The sequence below is a fragment of the Lithobates pipiens genome, unplaced genomic scaffold (assembly GCF_037356315.1).
Source record: "Lithobates pipiens isolate NorthernLeopardFrog02 unplaced genomic scaffold, aLitPip1_a1.2 Scaffold_13, whole genome shotgun sequence".
NCBI classification, from domain to species: Eukaryota; Metazoa; Chordata; class Amphibia; order Anura; family Ranidae; genus Lithobates; species Lithobates pipiens.
In genome coordinates, this window is record NW_027507718.1 from 6,331,207 (window position 1) to 6,355,541 (window position 24,335).

At 41.0% G+C, this 24,335-nt stretch overlaps 1 protein-coding gene across 1 annotated transcript in view; it reads left to right on the forward strand.

The window, feature by feature from the left end:
- The window catches only part of HSD17B3 (hydroxysteroid 17-beta dehydrogenase 3), a 149,591-nt gene that overhangs the window by 26,182 nt on the left and 99,074 nt on the right, over positions 1-24,335 (forward strand). Inside the window, exons 2-3 of the mRNA XM_077474804.1 lie at positions 11,667-11,713; positions 16,393-16,468. Of these exons, the coding sequence (XP_077330930.1) occupies positions 11,667-11,713; positions 16,393-16,468 (123 nt within the window). The remainder of the gene's footprint in view (positions 1-11,666; positions 11,714-16,392; positions 16,469-24,335) is intronic.

The window sequence follows — 24,335 nt, forward strand, 5'->3', positions numbered from 1 at the left end:
ACTGTAAGATTTACTTTGAGTTAACCTTTTGTTTCATTAGATCTTTAACGAATTACTGAATCATGTCGAATTCATTCATTATATCCACTATAATTCCTTTCGTATTTGTTGAAATTCGTTATTTTTTTATTCAGACATTTGGATGCATTCGAATGTCCGAAAGATGCAAAATTTGGCCGAATTTTGGTTTGTTACAAAGCGAATTGCACAAGCCTAGTTCGTGGCAGGTGCCTCCTCTGACTGCATGTCCCTGGTCTACAATAAGGCCTCACATGGGAGCTTAGCCCTATACACCATAAATAGGCCACCAAGTGCTTCATGCAGGCAGCCCAGGTAAGTCTAGGTCATGTTATGGCTTCACAGACATAACTGCTTGTCCTAATTTGACGCATATGTGGGTAAGTGGCCATGAGTGCAGACAGTGTGCGTTTGGGGCCACTTATCGACACCTGAGCGTTTGTAAAATTAGGAAGAACAGCTGTGTTTGTGAAGCTGCTAAGTTCCCATAGACAAAGTCCTGTTCACAATGTAGAGGTCTCAGTGCCCATGTGAATGAGGACTAATATAGAAAATAATAGATTTAAGGACTAATTCAAAAAAGTATAACACGGCCTGTATTTTTTTACTGCTGTGCATTATTTGCTTATTTTAACAATGAAAATGTTTTTATTTTTCATTAAATTTCTTATCACAGGGTTCAGCTGATTTTATTGCATGCATGTCAGTTGGTTGATTTTTATGAAATGTTAGGTCTAAAATCAATTCATAAAGATTATTTGATGGGTTTTGGCCCCTTACAATGCTCCTAGTTCCCAGCTAGCAATTATTTTTGGAATCTTGAGAAGAACAGGGAAAGTCATTTAAAGTATATGCTTGGGATAGAATGCAGTACATGTATACATGCACATTTCTCAATATTTTGGCTCTTTTGGCTCTAGAAGACACTTCAAGGACTGAAAAATAGATGTCGATCCTGTCAGAAATCCAGTATGCTCCAAACATCCTGTTGGAGCTAACAACACTGCACTCTGCTGCACTGAAATTCCAACCTATGTTATCAGCCCTGCTGGACTACTGAACACCTACCACTATGTTATGGAGATGAGACTGGGATTTTAGTGCAGTAGAGAAAGCATTGTCAGCTCACTGCTGGAAGTTGGAAATTAATTAAAAATAGGCAAATCAATAGGTATTTTATTTTACTTACTTTGCTTTTTAACCACTTGACCACTGGGCACTTAAACCCCCTTAATAACCAAACCAATTTTCAGCTTTCTGTGCTCTCACAATTTGAATGACAATTACTCAGTCGTGCAACACTGTACCTATTTGAAATTTTTGTCCTTTTTTTTACACAAATAAAGATTTCTTTTGGTGGTATTTAATCACAGCTGGGTTTTTTATTTTTTGCACTATAAAAGAAAAAAGACTGAAATTATTTTTTTTTTTAAATTAATTTTTCTTCGTTTCTGTTATACAATTTTGCAAATTAGTAATTTTCCTTCATATATTTGGCCAAAATTTATACCACTACATATCTTTGGTAAAAATAACTCAAATTGGTGTATATTATTTGGTCTTTGTGAAAGTTATAGAGTCCACAAGCTATGGTGCCAATCTCTGAAAATTGATCACACCTGAAGTACTGATGGCCTATCTCATTTCTTGAGACCCTAACAAGCCAGGAAAGTACAAATACCCCCCCAAATTACCCATTTTTGGAAAGTAGACATTCCAAGGGTATTTAGTAAGAGGCATGGTGAGTTTTTTGAAGTTGTAATTTTTTCCCACAATTCTTTGAAAAATCAAGATAATTTTTTCTTTTTTTTTCACAAAAGTGTTATATTAGCAGGTTATTTCTCACACACAGCATATACATAGCACAAATTACACCTCAAAACACATTCTACTACTGCTCCTGAGTATGGCAATACCACATATGTGAGACTTTTACACAGCGTGGCCGCATACAGAGGCCCAACATGCAGGGAGCGCCATCAGGCGTTCTTGGAGCATAAATGTCGCATATAATTTCTTGACTACTTCTTACACTTTTGAAGACCCTGGAGAACCAGGACAATGGAAACGCCCCAAAAATGACCCCATTTTGGAAAGAAAACAACCCAATGTATAATCTATCAGTCTATTGAACATGTCATTTTTTTCTACAGTTTTTGGAAAATGTGTAAAGAAAATGAAAACATAAGAAAATGAAATATAAGTGAAACCAAAAACAGTGATTGATCTGGTTAGTGATGTTGAACTGCTATTATTTTGAACACAACTGCACATATATTGTAGAGAGAGTACTGAATATTTTTTTTTTTTGCCAAGACATACAATTTAATCAGAACTCCAGGCAAACTATTTTTCTCATAAAAAAATTTTGTGTAAAAAAGTTTACTACAAGAGGTGTATGCCACTTTTAGAATCACTGCCCTTTCTTTACTATTTATAAATTTATTCATGCCAAATAATATATCTTTTACTATACTCCCAGTGCTGAGACTATTACAGCTCTCATACACAGGAGCCATACTGTTGTTTTTCTTCCTCTCCTCTTCCCTTCTAGTCACTAAATTTGTTGTATTCTGTGAACCGTTCACTAAATACAAGGCATTATACGACCAGCCAAGGAGAGAGGAGAGACAAATAAAGTTGCTGCACTGGAAGTATGGTGAAATCTATACTATCCAGCATGAATGAAGTTGTAAATATTAAAGAAAGGGTAGCAATCTCAAAAGTGGCATACACCTAACTTTTTTCTTTTTTTTTACACAGCAGCTTTTAAGAAAAATGTCTGGAGTTTTGTGTTAAGGTTGTGATAAAATGATAAATCACTTGAAATAAAAGCTTTCAGCACTTACTATATTGCTTTTTCATATAAATAAAAATTTGTGCATTCTTTTTAATAACTAACCATTTTGAAAAGAACATTTTCATGAAGAAAAGCAAACATAGGTATACTAAAAGAAGCCTTGTCCACTACTCACCTGCTTATCTGTTAAGAGTGTATAATCAAGAGTGGAGGGGTTTCATTTATTCATGTATTTCTTGCCTGAGCTCCATTGCACAATATGGAAGGCTGACCTGATTAAAAAAAGGTATTAAATGGGCTCCCTTCTATTATATGATTTTACTCCAAATATATAAATTTGTATTATACTTTAGGCAACCCACTTTTAGTTGAAAAAGTAATAAAATATTGTACAAAATGAATACATTTATAACTAGTACATCAAATACTTTAAAGCAGGTCTACTGCAATCCCCCTTCTTTTTATATGAAGAAGTGGGAAAGAAATTTTCAAAAATCCTTCACAGCTGAAGACTGAACCCATATCTGGGTTTATACAGCCAAAAGTTCAGCTCCTGCCATATCCCTATTTATCCATTCCGTTTTTTTTATGGTTGTCAAGTGGACAATTTCTTCTTACATATATGGTGGGGTTGCCCAAAGTCCAAAAATGGGGGACCTGGATTTATCAGTTCTTATTTACAGTGACTGGTACCTACATGGAAGACCCCCAACAATCCTCTTTGCTGAGGTAAACAATCAGGCCTCACAAGAGATGGTCTATGAAAATCTAGAATGATACAGTGACTACATTACTAAGACTATGGGCCCCATGGATAAAATTATACTTGTCTCATTTGGATTCTTTGACAATTTAACTATTTACTTTTCACAAATTTGACTGTACTATAAGGCTCCCCCTGCCTCACATAAAGACATGGAAATTGACCATAATAACCATTTCCCTCAAGGAGAACAGATACTGAACAGCCCACCGCAGACATCTCTATACTTCAAACTCTTCTACCTTTCCTTTACCTGGCACCCTCTCTTTCCTTCTTTCCACTTCCTCCCCATATCCTTTTCTTGTCCCCACTCCTTCTACCGCTTTACTGTCTGTCCCTTCCTTACTGTAAACTTCCTAAACCTAATTCCTTGAATTGCCATTATCCTCTCCTAGACGAGACATCAGATTCTATATATTTACCATGTTGTTCCAGACTGTAAACTTATATGGATATGTGTGTGTGTGTGTGTGTGTGTGTATATATATATATATATATATACACAGTAATTCATTTTTCTCTAATTTGAAATAAAGATTTATGATACTCTGAGAGTATTGTTAGCACTTTCAAAATGTGTCCTTCCATTCATAAATTATCATGGTTCTCATTTTTATGTTTATGCTTTTCCCTAACAAAAGAACTGTAAAAAAAAACATTTATCAATTTTGTTGCTGAGAGCTGCCATGTAAAATGTCATTGTATTAAATAGAGTAATATTAGAGAATCTGAAATAATTTCAACATAATAATAAGTGTTCTTAAAGGCTTTGTAGAAATCGCATCTGCAAACATGGAGCAGGTGATATTAGCAATGGTTTGCGTTAACCATTGTTATTATTAAACTTTTACTTAATTATGCCTTTATTAAAAACAAACTGATGCAATGCTGATTCCAGTGTAGACTTGACAAGTTATGATATATCTAATCATAGTTCTGTGCTGTGAGACCTACCAACTAAAAATGAAATCAGTCACTTCAATCTGAATAAAGGCAATGACCAGAGTTACAAATCTAAAATGAAGGCGAAGAGAAGAATAAATCTGCAATCTACCTAGTAGTTCGAAAAAATGATTTCAGCATAATTGGCCATTATCCTGGATATAAAGGCAGCAATAATCAGCGGGAAGAGTGTCTAACCCAACTGTGTTATTTTTAAGTGGGTACATTTTGATGAACTATTTTGCCTTTCATGTCCACTTAAACCCTCAGCTTGAAACATTGGCCACTTTCCCAGGAATTCTTTTTCCTCATTAAAGATGGACAAAAGAATTGTTACTTTCTTTGCTAAAAAGGTCTGTAATACAAAGATTTAAAGTGGAATAGAACCCAGTGTAAAGAGGATTTATTAACTAAAGTGTATTTACCAAAGTTACTACTGCTGGCAAGCATGTTTGGAGGTCCCCTGAGTGGCTCACATCCTAAAAACCAAGGAGGGGATTTACTAAAACTGGTGCACGCAGAATCTGCTTCAGCTGTGCATAGTAACCAATTAGCTTCTAACCTCAGCTTGTTCAGTCTGAGCTGGTTCACACAGGGGCAACCCGGGAAACCTGACTTCAGGTCACCCCAAGTTGCGCTGTTGAGAAAATCAATGGTAGTGAATGGAGCCATCTTAACGTACACTACAGCAGTCGCTCCGACTTCAAAAAATGTTCCTGTACGACTTCAATCCGAGTTCTAGGTGACTTGGACCCATTGATTTCAATGGAAGTCACCTCCAAGACAGATCTCCATCTATATTGAAGCGACAATGTCGCCTCTCTAATATTAAAAGCAGGCATGGGTTCCCCCTCCAGGGGCAAAACAGGCTCTTAGGTCTGGTATGGATTTTAAGAGGAACTCCCTATGCCCAAAAAAACGGCCCCCAAAATCCATACCAGACCCTTATCCGAGCACGCAGCCTGGCTGGTCAGGAAAGTGGGTGGGGATTAGCGAGCGCCCCCCCCCCCCCTGAACCGTACCAGCTCCCTCCAGGGGCAAAACAGGCTCTTAGGTCTGGTATGGATTTTAAGAGGAACTCCCTATGCCCAAAAAACGGCCCCCAAAATCCATACCAGACCCTTATCCGAGCACGCAGCCTGGCTGGTCAGGAAAGTGGGTGGGGATTAGCGAGCGCCCCCCCCCCCCCCGAACCGTACCAGGCCACATGCCCTCAACATGGGGGGTGGGTGCTTTGGGGAAGGGGGGCACCCTGCAGCCCCCCCACACCAAAGCACCTTGTCCCCATGTTGATGAGGTCAAGGGCCTCTTCCAACAACCATGGTCATTGGTGGTCGGGGTCTGCGGGTGGGGGGGCTTATTGAAATCCAGGAGCCCCCTTTAATAAGGGGCCACCAGATCCCAACCCCCACCCTATGTGAAGGAGTATGAGGTACATCGTACCCTTACCCATTCACCTGGGGAAAAAAGTGTCTATAAAAAAACACATTACAGGTTTTTAAAGTAATTTATTAGTCTGCTCCGGGGGTCTTCTTCCGACTTCGGGGGTCTCTTCCGACTTCTCTGCTCTCTTTGGCCTCTTCTCCCGGTGTCTGGCCTCTTCTCCTGCTCTCTGGCGTCTTCTCCCGTTCTTCTGCCGGCTCCTTCGCTATCTGCTTCCAGCTCTTTTGCTAGCAGTGGCCTAGGCTTCTGCGCCTTCTTCTTCCCTCTTCTCTCCCTGCGATGTTGACACAGCGCTCTCTCCCGCTGTAATTCCGCGTGAGCGTTGTGCAGCAACTTATATAGGCATGGGGCGTGATCACTGGGTGATGTCACGCATGCACCGGGACTTGACGTCATAAGGGGCAGGGTCACCGCGTGACATCACCTGGTGACCACGCCCCATGCCTATATAAGTCGCTGCACACCGCTCACACAGCATTACATACATTTTCTATAGGATTAAGGTCTGTAGACTGGCTAGGCCACTCCATGACCTTAATGTGCTTCCTCTTGAGCCACTCCTTTGTTGCCTTGGCAGTAGGTTTTTGGCATGCTGAAAGACCCATCCATGACCCATCTACAGTGTTCTGGCTGAGGGAAGAAGGTTCTCAATACATGGCCCCATCCATTGGCCCCTCAATGCGGCAGAGTCGGCTTGAATCTTTAGCAGAGAAACAGCCCCAAAGCATACTGTTTCCACCTCCTTGCTTGACTGTAGGGATGGGGCCTTAGGGGTCATAGTCACCATTTTTCTTATGTAAAGAAGAGTGGACCAAAATCCCTCCTAAGATGTGTAAACCTGGTAACCAACTACAAGAAATGTCTTACCTCTGTGCTTGCCAACAAGGGTTTCTCCACTAAGTACTAAGTCATGTTTTGTTTGGGGATCAAATACTTATTTTACTCACTGAACTGAAACTTAATTTATAGCATTTGGTTTATGCGTTTTTTATGGATTTTTGGTTGATATTCTGTCTCTATCATTTAAATACACCTATGATAAAAATAAAGACCCTTCATTTCTTTGTAAGTGGGCAAACTTTCAAAATCTGCAGGGGATAAAATAATTATTTTCCACACTGTATGCTGGCTTCTTCTTAGCCCTTGTACACACGGTCGGACATTCCGTTGGACAATGTCCGATAGGACCGTGTTGTCAGATAATCCGACAGTGTGTGGGCTCCGTCGGACTGTTTACATTGGAGTATCCGACGGACCAAGTTTTCCAGCTGGGCTATAAAATTTTCCGACAACATGATCCGATCGGACTTTGTCCGATCATGTGTAGAGAATTCCGATCGGACAAAGTGCCACGCATGCTCAGATCAAATTCCTAGACCAAGGCTATTGGCTACTAGCCTGAACGTAGTCTCGTCCTAACGAAATAACGCCATCACGTTAAGTATGATAGGATTTTCTGACAACTTTGTCCGACTGTGTGTATGCAACTGTTTCGGACAAAATCCGTCGGACAAAATCCGACGGATTTGGTTGTCGGAATGTCCGACCGTATGTACAAAGGCTTAATGTTGAGACTTTGCAGAGCAAGACTCTATGCTCAGTGTCTGAAGCTGAAGTTTACAAGTCATAAAAGTGTAATCCTTGATCCATTTTTGTTGACAAGAAATACATGATTATAAGTAGCTGCCCTGAAAAATATCTAGTCAACAATGGAGATTTGTAATATTCTGAAACACCATTCCTATTTGTTTTTTTTTAGACTAGCGCACCTGATCTCTCAGGGATTATATTAATTTTTACTACTTACTTGTGTTCTCAAGTATTGTCAGAGCAGAGGTGTTAAGATGAATGTATGTTTTTTAAATGCAAACAAATGACCACTGCCCCCACCTATAACTGGCCTTTTCAGCAAGGAGCACTGGAAGGGCAACGTAAGTCAAATAAAACCAAAGAAATTTCCAAGCTCCACTTACCGACCAGTCTGCAAAAAAACAAATTTATCTTTCTAACAGTATGCGTTAAAAACAGAAGTTTAGTCTGCACACAATTGCAAATGCATGCATAAGCTACAGGCCCTGTCAAGGCACCCTGTTACCTGTAGTGCCTACCTCTAACTTCTAAAAGTTTCCACAGTGTAAGCACTTGCATTTTCATAGATAGGCAGAGGGCAGGTGAGCCTGGAAGGAGTCCACCCCTTCTTAAAGGCGCAGGGGCACACTGAACACCCAGCACATAGCACGATGGCAGCAAAGGTGTCAGTGCGCTGCCTGACCAATATAATCTCAAATGGCCAATGCCCCCACCTATAAATCACCTTTTGCAGCAAGGAGCACTGGAAGGGAAAAGTAAGTCAAATAAAACCAAAGAAATTTCCAAAGCTCAACTTACCGACCAGCCTGCGACCAACCAAATTGACCTAACAGTATGCATTAAAAACAGAGGTTTAGTCTGCACATATTTACAAATACACTTGTAAGCTACAGGCCCTGTAGCTTAAATGTGGATAATACCTTGTGGGCAGAGCCAGGAGGTTGGTACCTAAATTGGAGGAGGAACACAAAGTCCAGAAAAAGGGTTGAATGATTCTTGTATTGTAGAGTTGTAACAGTCAACAAGGCAAATGGCAATCTGCAATTACTAGCACTAGTACAATGGCTATAAATGGTTGTGGTGAACAAGCAGCTCTTGAGGAGACTTAGCATAACCTAAGTAGTAAGTCTTCCAGTTGATGGGCAGAAGAGCATACAGTGATGTCCCTAAGCTTTCCCTCTTAATGCAGAAACCTTTTCCTGAGGTTAATTCACTTCTTAGCAAGTATGGTTCTTCTTTCTACACCAGCTACTTGCAGAATGTGTGCCATCCCCAGCAGGGTACTGCTGTTTTTTAGCATTGCCCATACCAAAGATGGACGCTAACAGTCACTCAGGGCAGCAAAGTCCAATCGGACCACAGTTTAAATGATGAAACCTGTGGGGTCTGTGGAGGAACAATGCTCTTCCCAGCCTCCACTTCTACATGCACAGAGGCACAGAAACAGAGTGCCACCAACAACATGGGGGAAATACTACACCTGCCTACGACTTACCTTATATTTGTTACATGTTACCATTATCGTAGCATACGTTAAAAATATTAAAAAAATGCTGCTTACCATTTTTTTTTAAATCCTTACAAGTTCTCCCCTCCTACAACATCTTAGCCCTTGTACACACGGTCGGAGATTCCGACGGAATGTGTCCTATCGGACCGTTTTGTTGGATAATCCGACTGTGTGTGGTATGCATCGGACTGTTTCCGTTGGAATATCCGTCGGACCCAATTTTCCAACTTGTTGGAAATGATTTCCGACAAACTGGTCCGATCGGACATACTCCGATCATGTGTAGAGAATTCCTATCGGACAAAGTGCCACGCATGCTCAAATCAAATTCCTACACCAAAGCTATTGGCTACTAGCGTGAACGTAGTCCCGTCGTAACGAAATAACGTCATCACATTCTGAACGATCGGATTTTCCAACAACTTGGTCCGACCGCGTGTATGCAACAGTTTCGGACACAATCCGTCGGACAAAATCCGTCGGACAAAATCCAACGGATTTGGTTGGCAGAATGTCCGACCCTGTGTACAAGGGCTTAAAGTGGATGCAAACCCTCACATATACCCAGTGAAGTGAACATCCTCAGATGATACACAGAGAGGAAACAAATCTCCCTACATAAGTTTTCCATGATATCTGCTGTCTTCATCTTTATATGCTGTCTAGAAAGTGGAAACTGGTTGGAACTGCAGTGAAGCCTGGGCATACAGCCAAGACAGCTGATTGGAGGAAAGGCACACACCCCCTCTTCTCATTAGTAGAGACTTTCAGCTCTGTTGGTTGAATCGTTCAGGGCTCTGCTAATCTATTTATAACATCCTCCCCAACTCAAAACTCTGGCTGCTTTTATGGTAAAGGAGGACTTGTCAGGAGTTATGAGGCTGATAACAGAAGAACGGAGAGATAACAAAACACTGCAGAAATATGTGACCAGCTCAAATTTCATAAATCGGGTTTACATCGACTTTAACCACTTAAGCCTGGGACCATTTTGCTGGTCAAAGACTAGACCACATTTTGTGATTTGTCACTGCGTCTCTTTAACTGACAATTGAGCGGTCATGCTACGTGGCTCCCAAACAAAATTGACATCCTTTTTTTCCCTCAAATAGAGCTTTGTTTTGGTGGTATTTGATCACCTCTGCGGTTTTTATTTTTTAATAAACACTATAAACAAAAAAATATCAACAATTTTGAAAAAAACACCTTATTTTTTACATTTTGCTATAATAAATATCCCTCAAAAAATAACATAAAACATATAACATAAACATATAAAAAAACATTTTTTTTTCTTCAGTTTAGGCCGATACATATTTTTGGTAAATAAAAAAATTGCAATAAGCATTTATTGATTGGTTTTCACAAAAGTTTTAGCGTTTACAAAAAAGGGGATAGTTTTATGGCATTTTTATTCATATTTTTTTTTTTTTAGTAGTAATGGCGGCGATCAGCGTTTTTTATCATGACTGCGACATTATGGCGGACACATCGGACATTTTTGACACATTTTTGGGACCATTGTCATTTATACAGCAATCAGTGCTATACAAATGCACTGATTTCTGTGTCACTGTCACTGTCAATGACACTGGCAGTGAAGGGGTTAACCACTAGGTTGCAATGTAGGGTTTAAGTGTGTCCTGGGGAGTGTTTCTAACTGTGGGGGGCGTGGCTGTGTGTGACGTATCACTGATCTCTGCTCTGATGACAGGGAGAAGAGATCAGTGACACTGTCACTAGGAAGAAGGGGAGATGCTTGTTTACATTAGCCTCTCCCCGTTCTTCCTCCCCATGAGATGGGTATCCCCACGGCGATCGAGTCCGCGGGACCCGCAATCCGACTCATGGAGGTTTCCGACCGACATGCGTGCGCCGCTGGCAGCGTGCACGTGATGGCACGGCTGCAAATTTAAAGGGACACACAGGTATGCCCATTTGCCTGTCTATGCCATTCTGCTGACGTACATCAGCATGCGCCAGTCGGCAAGTGGTTAAGAAGGGGGTTGTGGAGTGATGTTTAACATTTAATTTACCCTGTCTGTGTGCTGCCAGATCTCGTTATTAGTTGTAAATGAATGTGCCCTAACAAAATCTAACAAAGGGCTAAAATCTCAGGACTTGTGTTCTGCAATTATATGTTAATGTACTTGAAAAATGCCCCTACTTTGGACCCCTAACCATGTAAACGTAATAGAAGCTACCCATAGAGCTGACATAAAAATCTGCTCTAAAGAAACAGGTAGAAAAGTAAGACATATACTTTCATAATTTTTGTAGGTTTATGCTGTATGAATGGGAACATATAATAAACGTATTGTGGAGTTTTTAAAATTTGACTGCAAAAACAGAAATACATTTTAAGGCCATCCTTTCTCATGTCTGAGTTTAGTGCTGATAACAGCAAATCACAAACTGTGATATAACTAAGGCGCTGTCAGGATTACACAAAAGAAAACTAAAGTTGGCCAAACAAGGCTATTTTTTTTTTTTTTTTGCTTTTAGCCCAGTTGGGGGGTGGATGGGTCTGGAATGTAATTTAAATGGGATCTCCACACATACTTTGCAGCAGTATAAATGCATTTTTTTATTTTTTGCAGTTGTGACTGGGTCTGGAGATGGAATTGGTAAAGCATACTCAATAGAGGTAAGAGAAACAGAATTATGTCTTCCTTTAAATTCATAAACTAAACTATTTAATTTACATAGAGATACTTCTTGGGATTGCCAACTTTACTTTTTGAGGGACTAGGTCTGACGGTCTTTCCGACGGACTTTCGGCAGAGTTCCGACGGACTTTCCGAATGAACGGACTTGGCCACACACAATCACACCAAAGTCAGACGGATTCGAACGTGAAATGTAAATTGTGGGAATCTGATTATTATGTAGCAGTTGCAGTTATAATAAAATAACGCAAAATTGTAATACAATACAAAACTCACAAGTAATGCTTGTGCAGCACTTAAGCTACATAGCAAGTTTAAGCCAGGAAAAAACAAACTTTACCGGGTAATGATGAATAAGCAGCCATCCATACAGGAGAGCAGTAGACTCTGATGCTGACTTTTCCCAGCATAAGAACCAGTGGCGTAACTAGAACCTTCAGGGCCCCGATGCAAGAAACCATGAAGGGCCCCCCTGAACCCCAGCCAGGGCCCTTCCCTCCAAGTCCGGCGGTGGAACTCCAGGGCATGGTCACAGGTATGACCTTTGTGAGCCCTGTAGTTCCACCACTGGTTGGGAAAACAGACATCGGACTGAGCGGCAATGCATGGAGCAGGAGAGGGGTACTCTGAGGAGCCGGCCGAGGACACAGGTCATGCGGGGAATGCACAACTAAAGAGCAGCCAGTGCGATAGTCGAGCATGGAGCTAGTCACCCTCCACCTCCAGCCACCCGTGTGCATGGTGCACTGGTACCCCTAGCTGCCTATGCTGCTGCCGGCCATATGTAGAGGGGGCTGCATGGGCCCCCTGCATCACAGGGCCCGGTAGCGGTCGCGACTGCTGCACCCCCTATAGTTACGCCCCTGATAAGAACTGCTCTGGATGTATTTAGTATTACCAGGTGAATTATACAAAAGTTTCTCTTTCCCTGATAGCTTAGTACACATTCAGGACCAATTTACATTTATGCATTGCGGTAAGAAGACAGTAAAATGTGTCTTTAACTGTGCATCACCACAAAGCACAGAAACTGCAGTTTAGTGCATTGTGGTGGCATTTATTTTGAATGGTACCCCAGTTACAGTAGTCAGCAATGCATCTGCAATATAGGACACTAAAACACATGCCTTATATTGTGGTGAGCAGCATAAGAAAAAAGAGTTACGTTTGTTTTTTCATACCTTAAGTTGCATTGCCAGGCCATTCAAATTAAATGGGCTGCAGTGTGCTTTAATCCTTTTAACTTAATAAAGCCTAATAGCATGCAGCACCTAGCTACTGCGGGAAGCCCCTCCCTGATTTCTATTACAGTACTCTGAGTCCAGTGGGGTGGTGCTTCTTTGTTAGATCTCTCCAGACATTCACCTGTGTTACCAGAGCTACCCCTGACTTAAGGTGAGGGACACTGTGTATGAAGATAATCACATGTAGCTGTGTCCTGTACAGTTTTTCTGAAACAGTGCTTCTCAACTTGACCCTCTGTTGTTAGAGCCTTATAGAGACTATGCTGTGCAGCCTTGTTACCCTGATTGAGCCAGAGGGACGTTGCTGTGAAGAAACCTATTTGTACAACTTTCATTATTTTGCAGTGTATGCATGTTTTTTTTGCCATCCTGAACCTATTTTGTATAACTGCTTTTAACTTTGTACCTGGCTAATAAATTGTAAGTTAGAGCTACTCACTCTCTGATGATTCAGTTAATTACCTATTTTGTTAAAGTGACATGATGCGTTAATGCATGTTCTGTAAAGAAGTGGATAGACTACCATTAACCACTTGCTTACTGGGCACCTAAACCCCCTCCTGCCCAGACCAATTTTCAGCTTTTACCGCTGTCACTCTTTGAACGACAATTGCACGGTCATACAACACCGTACCCAAATTACATTGTTATAATTTTTTTGCCACAAATAGAGCTTTCGTTCAGTGGTACTTGATCACTAAGGATGAGCTCAGGCGTGTTCCCATTCTCCACGTGCAGAGCCCACCAGGAAGTCAGCGCAGCGCTGCGCTAATCACAGGCAGTGAGACATTGCCCCGATGCACGGCTGCAGAGATCAGGCAATGTCTCACTGCCTGTGATTAGCGCAGCACTGCGCTGACTTCCTGGCGGGCTCTGCACGTGGAGTATACGAACACGCCTGAGCTCGTCCTTATAGATCACCTCTGGGTTTTTCATTTTTTGTTAAAAAAAATTAAAAAAACAGATAAAAAAAAAAAAAAATACAAAACCATTTTTCTATTTTGTTAATACATTTTGCAAACAGGTAATTTTTTTCCTTCATTTATGTACACTGATGAGGCTACACTGATGGGAATTGATAGGCTGCACTGATGGGCACTGATAAGGCTGCACTGATGGGCACTGATAAGGTGGCACTGATGGGCACTAATAGGCAGCACTGGTGGGCACTGATAGGTGACACTGGTGGGCACTTATAGGTGGCATTGGTGGGCACTGATGGGTGGCATTGATGGGTGGCACTGAAGGGCATTGATAGGTGGCACTGAAGGGCACTAATAGGTGGCACTGATAGATGGCCACTGATCGGCACTGGTAGGTGACACTGATAGGCAGCACTGCTAGGTGGCACTGATGAAGCACTGCTTGGCACCACTGGTAGGCATTGATAGGTGGCATTTGTGGGCATTGATAGGTGGCACAGATGTACTGTGGGCACCGATTGATGGGCACTGTGGGCACTAATTTGTGGCACTGATTACTGGCATTGGCCAGCGGTACTGGCGGGCACAGAGGGTCTTCCTCTTCGGGACCGATGTCCCTTCAAACAGAAGCTGGCGATTGGCTTTTTTTCTTCTCACATTGTCAGCATGAGAAAAAAAAAAGATTACCAATCCTCTGTTTACATCACGTGATCAGCTGTCATTGGCTGACAGCTGATGACGTGGTAAGGGGCTGTGATCGGCCCCTTACTTGAATCTGTGATCACATGAGTCTCATTGACTCAGGTGGTCACAGCACGCACAGCGCTCCCCCTTCAGGGGGCGTGGTCAGCTTTGAAAGGGGAGGACGTCAATAGACAAAGCAAAGCGGCAAAGCAGATCCACGCTGTAGCCGCCATTCGGCTATAGTGCGAATCTGAACAGGTTAAAAACAGGTGTGGAAAAATCCACATTAAAAAACATAACACTTAAAGTAGTTGTAAACCTGTACAATCCTCTTTTTGTTACAGGTGAGCTTATAATAAGGCTTACCTGTAGCTACCCAGGATATCTCCTAAACCTGCACGGTTTAGGAGATATCCCCTATATCATCATGTTCAGACGCCATCGGCACATGCACACTAAAGCAATGGCACGAACTTGCCGTTTGCTTCAGTGAGTGTGCCGTTACCGGTGCGGGAGTGATGTCATCGCGGTGCCGGAGCCGCAATACCCGGAAGTACTAGCTCATTATGCCTTTGTCTTGCAGGTCTTTTTTTTTTTCATGTGGGTTTACAACCACTTTAAAGGCTGCTCATATAAACCCAAGGCTATTAATGGCTTCAGATTTGTGACACAATGTGCACGAATTAGAATGTTCCATCAGAGTAGCCAAGTGGCTGTTATCACAGACTGGTGTACCAACTATGTAGCATAATAATAATTATTGTCTAAATTCCACAACAGAGAGACCATCACATTATTGCTGGGGTACAATCCTCCTCTTGATTTTCAAGCAGTCAAAAAAGGTCAAGCAGCTGGTCACATAAGGGTTAATTTACTAAAATCCAGTGCAGCTGTCCATGGTAGCCAATCAGCTCCTAACTTCAGATTGTCCAGTTAAAGTGGTTGTAAACCCTGTTACACCACTTTTACCTACAGGTAAGCCTATAGTAAAGGCTTACCTGTAGGTACTATGAATATCTCCTAAACTTGCACAGTTTAGGATATATTCACTGTATCCGCATGTGCCGATGTCATCGGCACATGCGCACTGAAGAAATGGTCCACTGTTGGCGTTTCTTCGGCAGCCGTACCATGACCGACGACTCCTGCGTGCATGCGCAATGAGTGATGTCATCACAGCTCTGGCTAATCACAGCTCCGGAGCCCACAAACCCAGAAATAACCCCCCGGGAGACATGTCTCCCGTCGCAGTGGTGTGCGGGGACCGCTGAAACAGCTTCGATCTAAGGTAAGTTTTTCATAATGAGCTAGTATGCGATACCCATTATGCCCTTGCCTTGCAGGTTTTTTTTTTTAGAGTTTGCATCCACTTACAGCTTTCACAAAAAACCTGGAAGCTAAAGTTTCTTTCTTGATCAGTTTTAGTCAATCAACCCCATATTGTGTTGCCTAAAAGCCGGTGAACATAGCTTGATAAAGTTGCAGACCAGTCAAACCACGTATTTCCCTGCTGCACAGTTTGACCATTTAGAAACCAACATTATAATGTTGCCCAGTATTTTTTGTTAGTAATTTTTTTTTTACAATTCTGAAAATCCTATTTATGAACTCCTGTGTTACTCAGAGGTGCATCAATATGCAGACTATTTTTGTTAAAGAGAGTGCAATATTTATGAACTAAAATAGATGAGTAAAGGACATGTCTTTAAGTTGTCATTATTCTGAACCCAATGGACTTGTACAACAGTGGCAAGTGTATGTGTATATAATGTACTAAGATAAACTACAGTGAACTTCCTTTTATAGCTTGCTAATCGTGGCATGAACATTGTGATGATCAGCCGAACCCTTGAGAAATTGCAACGAATTGCTAAGGAGATTGGTAGGTTTTCTTGATACTTTTCAGGTTCTCAAAATTATTAACTTATATGTATGCACACACGTACATATTTAGATGTTAAGACACTACACTACATTCTGCAAATTAAAGCAGAACTTAAGTCATTTTGTTTCAACTTTCCATATATTAAATCTTCTGCCCTTGTTTTAACTTTGGATAGTAAAACATATGACATCATGCACAACTCTCTCTCACTCTCATGAGAGTTTGCCAGGAAGGGAGGAGGGGGGTGAGTCATAAGGGGGGCAATGAGAGCTGCAGGGCTACAGAGCTGGAGGTGTGCCTCTGTGTGTCTGTGTACATCCAAGAAGGGAACAGGCAGCAGCTTCAGCTGCCCACAGTTAAAATGGATGCAGCCAGACTTAGTGCAGGTGTAATGACATATTCAGCGACTCATCGCAGTTTGCTACGGAAGTGACTTCCGCCGCTGCCATCTTGCTACACCCCACACTCGTCCACAGTAAGGATACACTAAGAAGGGGGAAAGTGGACATATTGTTACACCCACCAGAGTTTTGCATTTTACACATATTTATAACTGTAAAGTCAGTTTATATAGTGAAATACTGTACTTACAACTCCGTCTGACTACTTAGACCTTGAATTTTAAAAGCAGCGGCAACCCTGCTCATCTCACAGGTTTGATAATCTGACAGAAGTTCGCTGCTTTTAAAATTCAACAGCTAAGCAGTCAAACAGAGTTCTAAGTACTGTATTTCACTATAGAAACTCACTTTACTGTTATAAATATGTCTAGAATAGGGATGAGCCGAACACCCCCCGGTTCGGTTCGCACCAGAACTTGCGAACGACCCCCACGTTCGGTACGAACGTTAGAACCCCATTGAAGTCTATGGGACTCGAACGTTCGAATTGAAAAGTGCTAATTTTAACGGCTAATATGCAAGATAGTGTCCTAAAAAGGGTTTGGGGACCTGCCTCCTGCCTCAGGGGACATGGGTCACTGCAAAAAAAAGTTTTAAAAACTGCCGTTTTGGCGGGAGCACTGATTTTAATGACGATTAAAGTGAAAAAAAAAAGTGAAATATTCCTTTAAATATGGTGCCTGGGGGGTGTCTGTAGTATGCCTGTGAAGTGCCACGTGTTTCCCGTGTTTAGAACAGTCCCTGCACAAAATGACATTAAACGGAAATAACACCATTTAAAACTGCTTGCGGTTTTAATGTTATATCTGGTTCCTGCAATATGGTTGAAAATCATTGAGAAACATGGCATGGGTAGCCCTCCCTGCCCATTACCAGCCTATTTGGGTCTTGTACGCATATTAAGGGGAACCCCGTACCCATATTAAAAAAAGGAAATGCGTGTGGCCCCCAGGCCCTATATACTCAGAACAGCAGTATACAGGCGGTGCAAACAAGACAGGGACTGTGTAGGTTTGTTGTGTTAAGTTGAATCTGTTTGTCATTTTCAACCGGTACATTTTTAAAGTGTAGCTCCAGTCAAAAAAACTATCTTTAAGCTTTTTGGAAAACATAGGGAAGGGTTATCACCCCTGTATAATTTGTTTTGTCGTCCATCTTTTTTCATCTCACTTGCTGCTGTCTCCTTGCGTTTGCAAGTAGGAGATGTTTGTAAGTTGGATGTTTGAAAGTAGGGGCCTGCCCTATATTATAGCGGTATGTACTGGGTACAGAGCACGCAGACAGCACGCACTATCTCCTAACACTACTGACTGCAAGCTCTATTATTAACCACTTGTTAGCCCAATGTTTGCATAAAGTGAAAGATGAAGTTATGCTGAGTAAATAGATATCAAACATGTCACTCTTCAAAATTGCACATGCCCGTGGAATGGCGCCAAACGTCGCTACTTAAAAAATCCCCATATGCGACGCTTTAATTTTTTTTTTTACTGGTTACATGTTTTGAGTTGCAGAGGAGGTCTAGGACTAGAATTATTGCTCTCGCTCTAACATTCTCGGCGATACCTCACATGTGTGGCACATGCGAGCACATGGGGACATGGGCGCTTTAATTTTTATTTTATTTTTTTATTGTTCATTTTACTTTATTTATTTTAGTTTGACATTTTTTCCCCCAAAAATATATTTTTGATCACTTTTATTCCTATTACAAGAAATGTAAACATCCCTTGTAATAGGAATATGGGATGACAGGTCCTCTTTACAGTGAAATCTGGGGGGTCAATATGACCCCACATCTCACCTCTAGGCTGGGAAGCCTGAAATAAAAAAAAAAAAAAAGATTCTGGCTTTGATCGTACTGGCGAGTTGGTAGAAGCACCGGAGGGCGGTGAGGGGTGGGGGGCGTCTATGGCTGGGTATTTCAGGGTATCACCGAGTATGGCTGGGTATCTCTGAGTATGGCTGGGTATGGCAATTTATGGCAGGGTATTACAGAGTATTGGCGGGGTATTGGCGGGGTACTACAGAGTAATAGCAGGGTACTGCAGAGTATTGGGGGTACTACAGAGTAATGGCAGGGTACTGCAGAGTAATGGGGGTTACTGCAGAGTAATGGGGTTTACTGCAGAGTAATGGGGGGTACTGCAGAGTAATGGCAGGGTACTGCAGAGTATGCACTGGTATTGCAGAGTATTGGCAGGGAATTGAGGGGTTAAATTCGGTGAGCAGCGATGTGGGCACTGCAGATGCAGCCCACATCGCTGCTGACACCGATCTCTTTCCCCTCCGCTGTACCGATCGGTACAGAGAGGGGAGGGAGGAACAGGCGTCATAACATGACGCCGGTTTGTTTCCAAGTGATCACTCCGTCATTTGACGGAGCAATCACGTGGTAAACGGCCGCTATGAGCGGCCGTTTACCGTGATCCGTGATGCGACCCGGCGGTCACGGATGCTCTCGAGTGCGCACACCTCGGGGCACGCGAGAGCAGAATTCTGGGAGGCCGTTAATTAACGGCCTTTCAGAGTTAAACAACCCCCCTGAAGCCGTTAATCGGCAATGGGCAGTTGTTAAGTGGTTAAAGCTAGATCACTAGCTATATAGGTGAGGTGAATATAGTGGTGTATACTGCAGTCAGGGCACAGACAACAACCACTACACAGCAGCAAGATAGGAAATCAGTCAAAAACGATTGGTGTGTACTGTGTTGAAGGTACACAGAACACCCACTGCTTCAGATGCTAAGTAACACACTACACGAGGCCACCTCAAAGGCGGCCTTATATAGTGTGGGGCGTGCACTACACAGCCTGAGCTATGATTGGCCACAGGCAGGATGCCGTATATGTGCATTGGCCGGGTGGGAGCCGTCTACTCCTGATAGGACGTTCAGGAACGTCCATCAGAAGGAGCAGGATCGCGCGCGCGCGTGCCCGCGCAGTGGCGCGATCCCGATGCGCCCGTGTCACCCGGACACGGCGCATCTCAGATCGGCAGGCGGGCTCTGTGATTGGCCCTCCTGATCACATGACGGCGGTGTCCAATCACGGCCGTCATGTGATGTAAACAAACAGCCGGTTGCTAGGCAATCGGCTCCTCCTCTCCTCACACAGAAGTCATCGCTGAGGAGAGGAGAGCAGATCGCTGCAGCCGGCTGATGATCAGTGAGTATGAGCTGTTTTTTACAGCTTTTTACTCACTGATCACCAGTCTAGTGTACACACAAATCACCACACAGTAAACACACCACACAGTATAAACACAATGTCCCCACACATGTCCCCAAAACATACATGTCCCCAAATAATAAAAACACATGTCCCTAATAATAAAAACATGTCCCCCACATATGTCCCACTAAAATCACATGTCCCAATGATTATCTGCACACATATGTATGTGATCACCTGCACACATATGTACATGATCATTTGCGTACATATGTCCGTGATCACACAAACCAATTATTATACACTTAACTGAATTTTTTTTACCAAAAACATGTAGCAGAATACATTTTGGCTTAAATTTATGACAAAATTTGATTTTATTGGATTTCTTTTAAAATAGAAAAAAGAAAATATTGTTTTTTTTTCCAAATTTACGCTTTTTTGCGCTTATATCGCAAAAAATAAAAAACGGAGTCGTGAATAAATACCACCAAAATAAAGCTCTATTTGTGCGAACAAAATGATAAAAATTTCATTTGGGTACAGTGTAGCATGACTGCGCAATTGTCACTGAAAGCGCTAGAGCGCTGAAAGCTGAAAATTGGGCTGGGAAGGAAGGGGGCGAAAGTGCCCTGTATTGAAGTGGTTAATTACAAATTTTGTGAGCAGACTACAGTTCCTCTTTAACCACTTCAATACCAGGCACTTATGCACCTTTCTGCCCAGACCAATTTTCAGCTTTCAGTGCTCGCACATTTTGAATGACAATTAGTCATGCTACACCATATCCGAACAAATTTTTTGACATTTTTTTCTCACAGCCATAGCTTTCTTTTGGTGGTATTTAAGCACCACTGAGTTTTTAATTTTTTGCGATATATGTGAAAAAAGAGTGAAAATTTAGAAAAAAAAATTTTTTTTTAGTTTCTATTGTAAAATTTTGCAAATAATAATTTTTCTTCATAAATTTCGCCCAAAATGTATACTGCTACGTATCTTTGGTAAAAATAACCCAAATTATTGGATATTATCTAGTCTGTGTAGAAGTTATAGAGCCTACAAGCTATGGTGCCAATCACTGAAAATTGACCACACCTGATCTACTGATGGCCCATATCATTTCTTGAGACCCTAAAAAGCCAGGAAAGTACAAATACCCCCAAATTACCAATTTTTGGAAAGTAGATAATCCAAGGTATTTAGTAAGAGGCATGGTGAGTTTTTTAAAGTTGTCATTTTTTCCCACAATTCTTGGGAACATTAAGATTTTTTTTTTTACACAAACTTGTCATATTATCAGGTTATTTCTCACACACAGCATATGCATACTTGCAGCTACACCCCAAAATACATTCTGCTATTCCTCCTGAGTATGGTGATACTACATGTGTGAGACATTTACACAGCCTAGCCACATACAGAGGCCCAACATTGAAGTAGCACCTTCAGGTTTTCTACGAGCATAAATTACACATCTCATTTCTCAACCACCTATTAGACATGTGCATTTCATTTTGTTCCGAATCGAAATTCGGACGAATTTTCATTATTCGGATATTCGGATGCATCCGAAATGCCGAATTACAATGCTAACGAATTCAAACGAAATTAGAATCAAATTCGAAAAATTACATTTTGCGACCCGAATTTGGGGTTTCTAGCTCCAAGTGACCCCGAGTTACGGGGCCCCAAAGTCGGGTCACAAAATGTCAAGCACTTTTCTGCAGCAGAGAATGACATTTTGTGATCCGACTTTGGGGCAGGTGATGTAGCAAGTGGACAATACACAACTTGTGGCAGGTGACGTGGCAAGTGGACAATGACATACAGCATATGTACTTGCCTTGTGATCGACATCCATGACTTCTTCAATCAGGCATGCTGACAACTTCATTGATGTGATAAATATAAATGAAATAAGATGTGTGTGTTTTTTTGCACTGGTACACTGCAAGTATGAGAATTTGATGTGACAGATGTATATAAGTAACCATCTTCCAAAATTTCTAATTCAAATAGAAAAGATTAGAACAAAAATATAATTTAATAGAATAAAATAGAAAGAATATACAACCATCTTCTGAAATTCAAATTTCAAATAGAATAAATTAGAATTTCGAATAGTATGAATTCAAATTTTTTAATTAATTAATTTTAAATTTGGATAGAAAAGATTATAATAAAATAGAAAATAGACTAGACAAACGATAGAACAGAACAGAATAGAATATATTATATTTTATTCTGTTCTGTTCTATTGTTTTTCTAGTCTATTCTTTTATATTCTATTAAAAACTTTTCTATTAAAATCTAAATCATTATATACTAAATTCGAATTTCAGAAGATGGTGGTTTTATAACATTAAATTTATATATATATATATTTCTTTCCGACATTCAAATTTTGTATAGAATGAATTTGAATTTGAATAGAAAAGATTTGAAAAGAAATAGAGAATAGACTAGAAAAACAATAGAACAGAATAGAATATAGATACTGTCTATTTCATTTTTAATTTATTTGCAGATTACGATTTGTTACTATTAGACTATTAGCATCTATTTCATTTTTTGCAGATCTCCTGCAGACTATTGGTATTTATTTAGTTTTTTCACCAGATCTCCTGCAGACTATTAGCATATATTTCTTTTTTTTAGCAGATCTCCTGTAGACTATTAACAGCCATTTAATTTTTCTTTTCTTATTTTGCATTAGAGCAGCCATTTCTTTATTTCAGCAGATCTCCTGCAGACTATTAGCATCTATTTCATTTATGAATGGAGGAACGGTATGAGGAAGAGACAACAAGAAAGACATCACCGCTTATATCTCTATACACGGGGAAATGGCTGCTAATAGTCGGCAGGAGACCAGCAAAAAATAAATAGATGCTTATAGTCTGCAGATCTGATGAGAAAATTAAATAGATACTAATAGTCTGCAGGAGATCTGATGGAAATAAATAGTAATCTGCAAAAAAAAATGAAATGCTAATAGTCTGCAGGACATCTGCTGAACTAAAGGAAATGCAAACACAATAGAACTACCGAGATACATGGCCCTAAAGTCGGGACGCAAAATATTTTCAAATCCGGTTGAAATAGTTTCCAATGCAGTTGAAATAATTTCGAATCATGTTGAAATCATTTCGAATCCGGTAGAAATATTTTCGAATTTGGTTTCCGATTTTTCGAATTCAGTAGAAAACTAAATGAAATCCGAAAACGAATTTAACTGATATAACTAAACGAAATTAATTAATCAACGAATTAAAACGAAACAAAACTAAACAAATTTTTTCCTTTTGCACATGTCTACCACCTATTACAATTTTGAAGGCCCTGGAGCACCAGGACAATGGAATTGTCCAAAAAATGACCTCATTTTGGAAAGCAAACACCCCAACGTATAATCTATAAGGCATGATGAGTCTTTTGAACAGTTCATTTTTTTCCAGAAGTTTTTGGAAAATGTGGAAAAAAACTAAAATCGTTTAATTTAAAAGATATTTCTAACACATAGCATATACATAACAAAAGTGTGGCAATACCACATGGGTGAGACTTTTACACAGCCTGGCCACATAGAGAGGCCCAACATTGAAGTAGCACCTTCAGGTATTCTACAAGCATAAATTACACATTTCATTTCTCAGCCACCTATTACACTTTTGAAGGCCCTGGAGCACCAGGACAATAGAACTGCTCACAAAATTACCCCATTTTGGAAAGCAAACACCCCAACGTATAATCTATGAGGCATTATGAGTCTTGGTTGAATGGTTTATTCTGCTACTTCTCCTGAGTATAGCGATACCACATGTGTGAGACTTTTACAAAACCTGGCCACATACAGAGGCCCAACAACACAGTAGCACCCCCAGGCATTCTAGGAGCATAAATTACACATATAATTTTCTGACTACTGATTACATTTTTGAAGGCCCTTCATATTTCTAACACATAGCATGTACATACAAATAACAAAATATTACCTTTGGTTTTAGCAGTGCAGTGGTCCACAGAGGAGAGCATTGGTTCAGGCAGCAGGCAGGGATGTGCCCAGTGACAGCAAAAGCAATTGTCCAGGCAGCAGGCAGAAATACTGTCCATAGTTAGTACAGGCAGAGATACTGCCAGCACAGCCAACGCATAGCCAAAGCATTGGTCCAGGTAGCAGGCAGAGATGTCCAGGCAGAAATACTGTCCATAGTCAGTAGAGGCAACAGGCAGCGATATGGTCAGCACAGGCAAAATATTGGTCCAGGCAGGAGAAAGAAATATTGTCC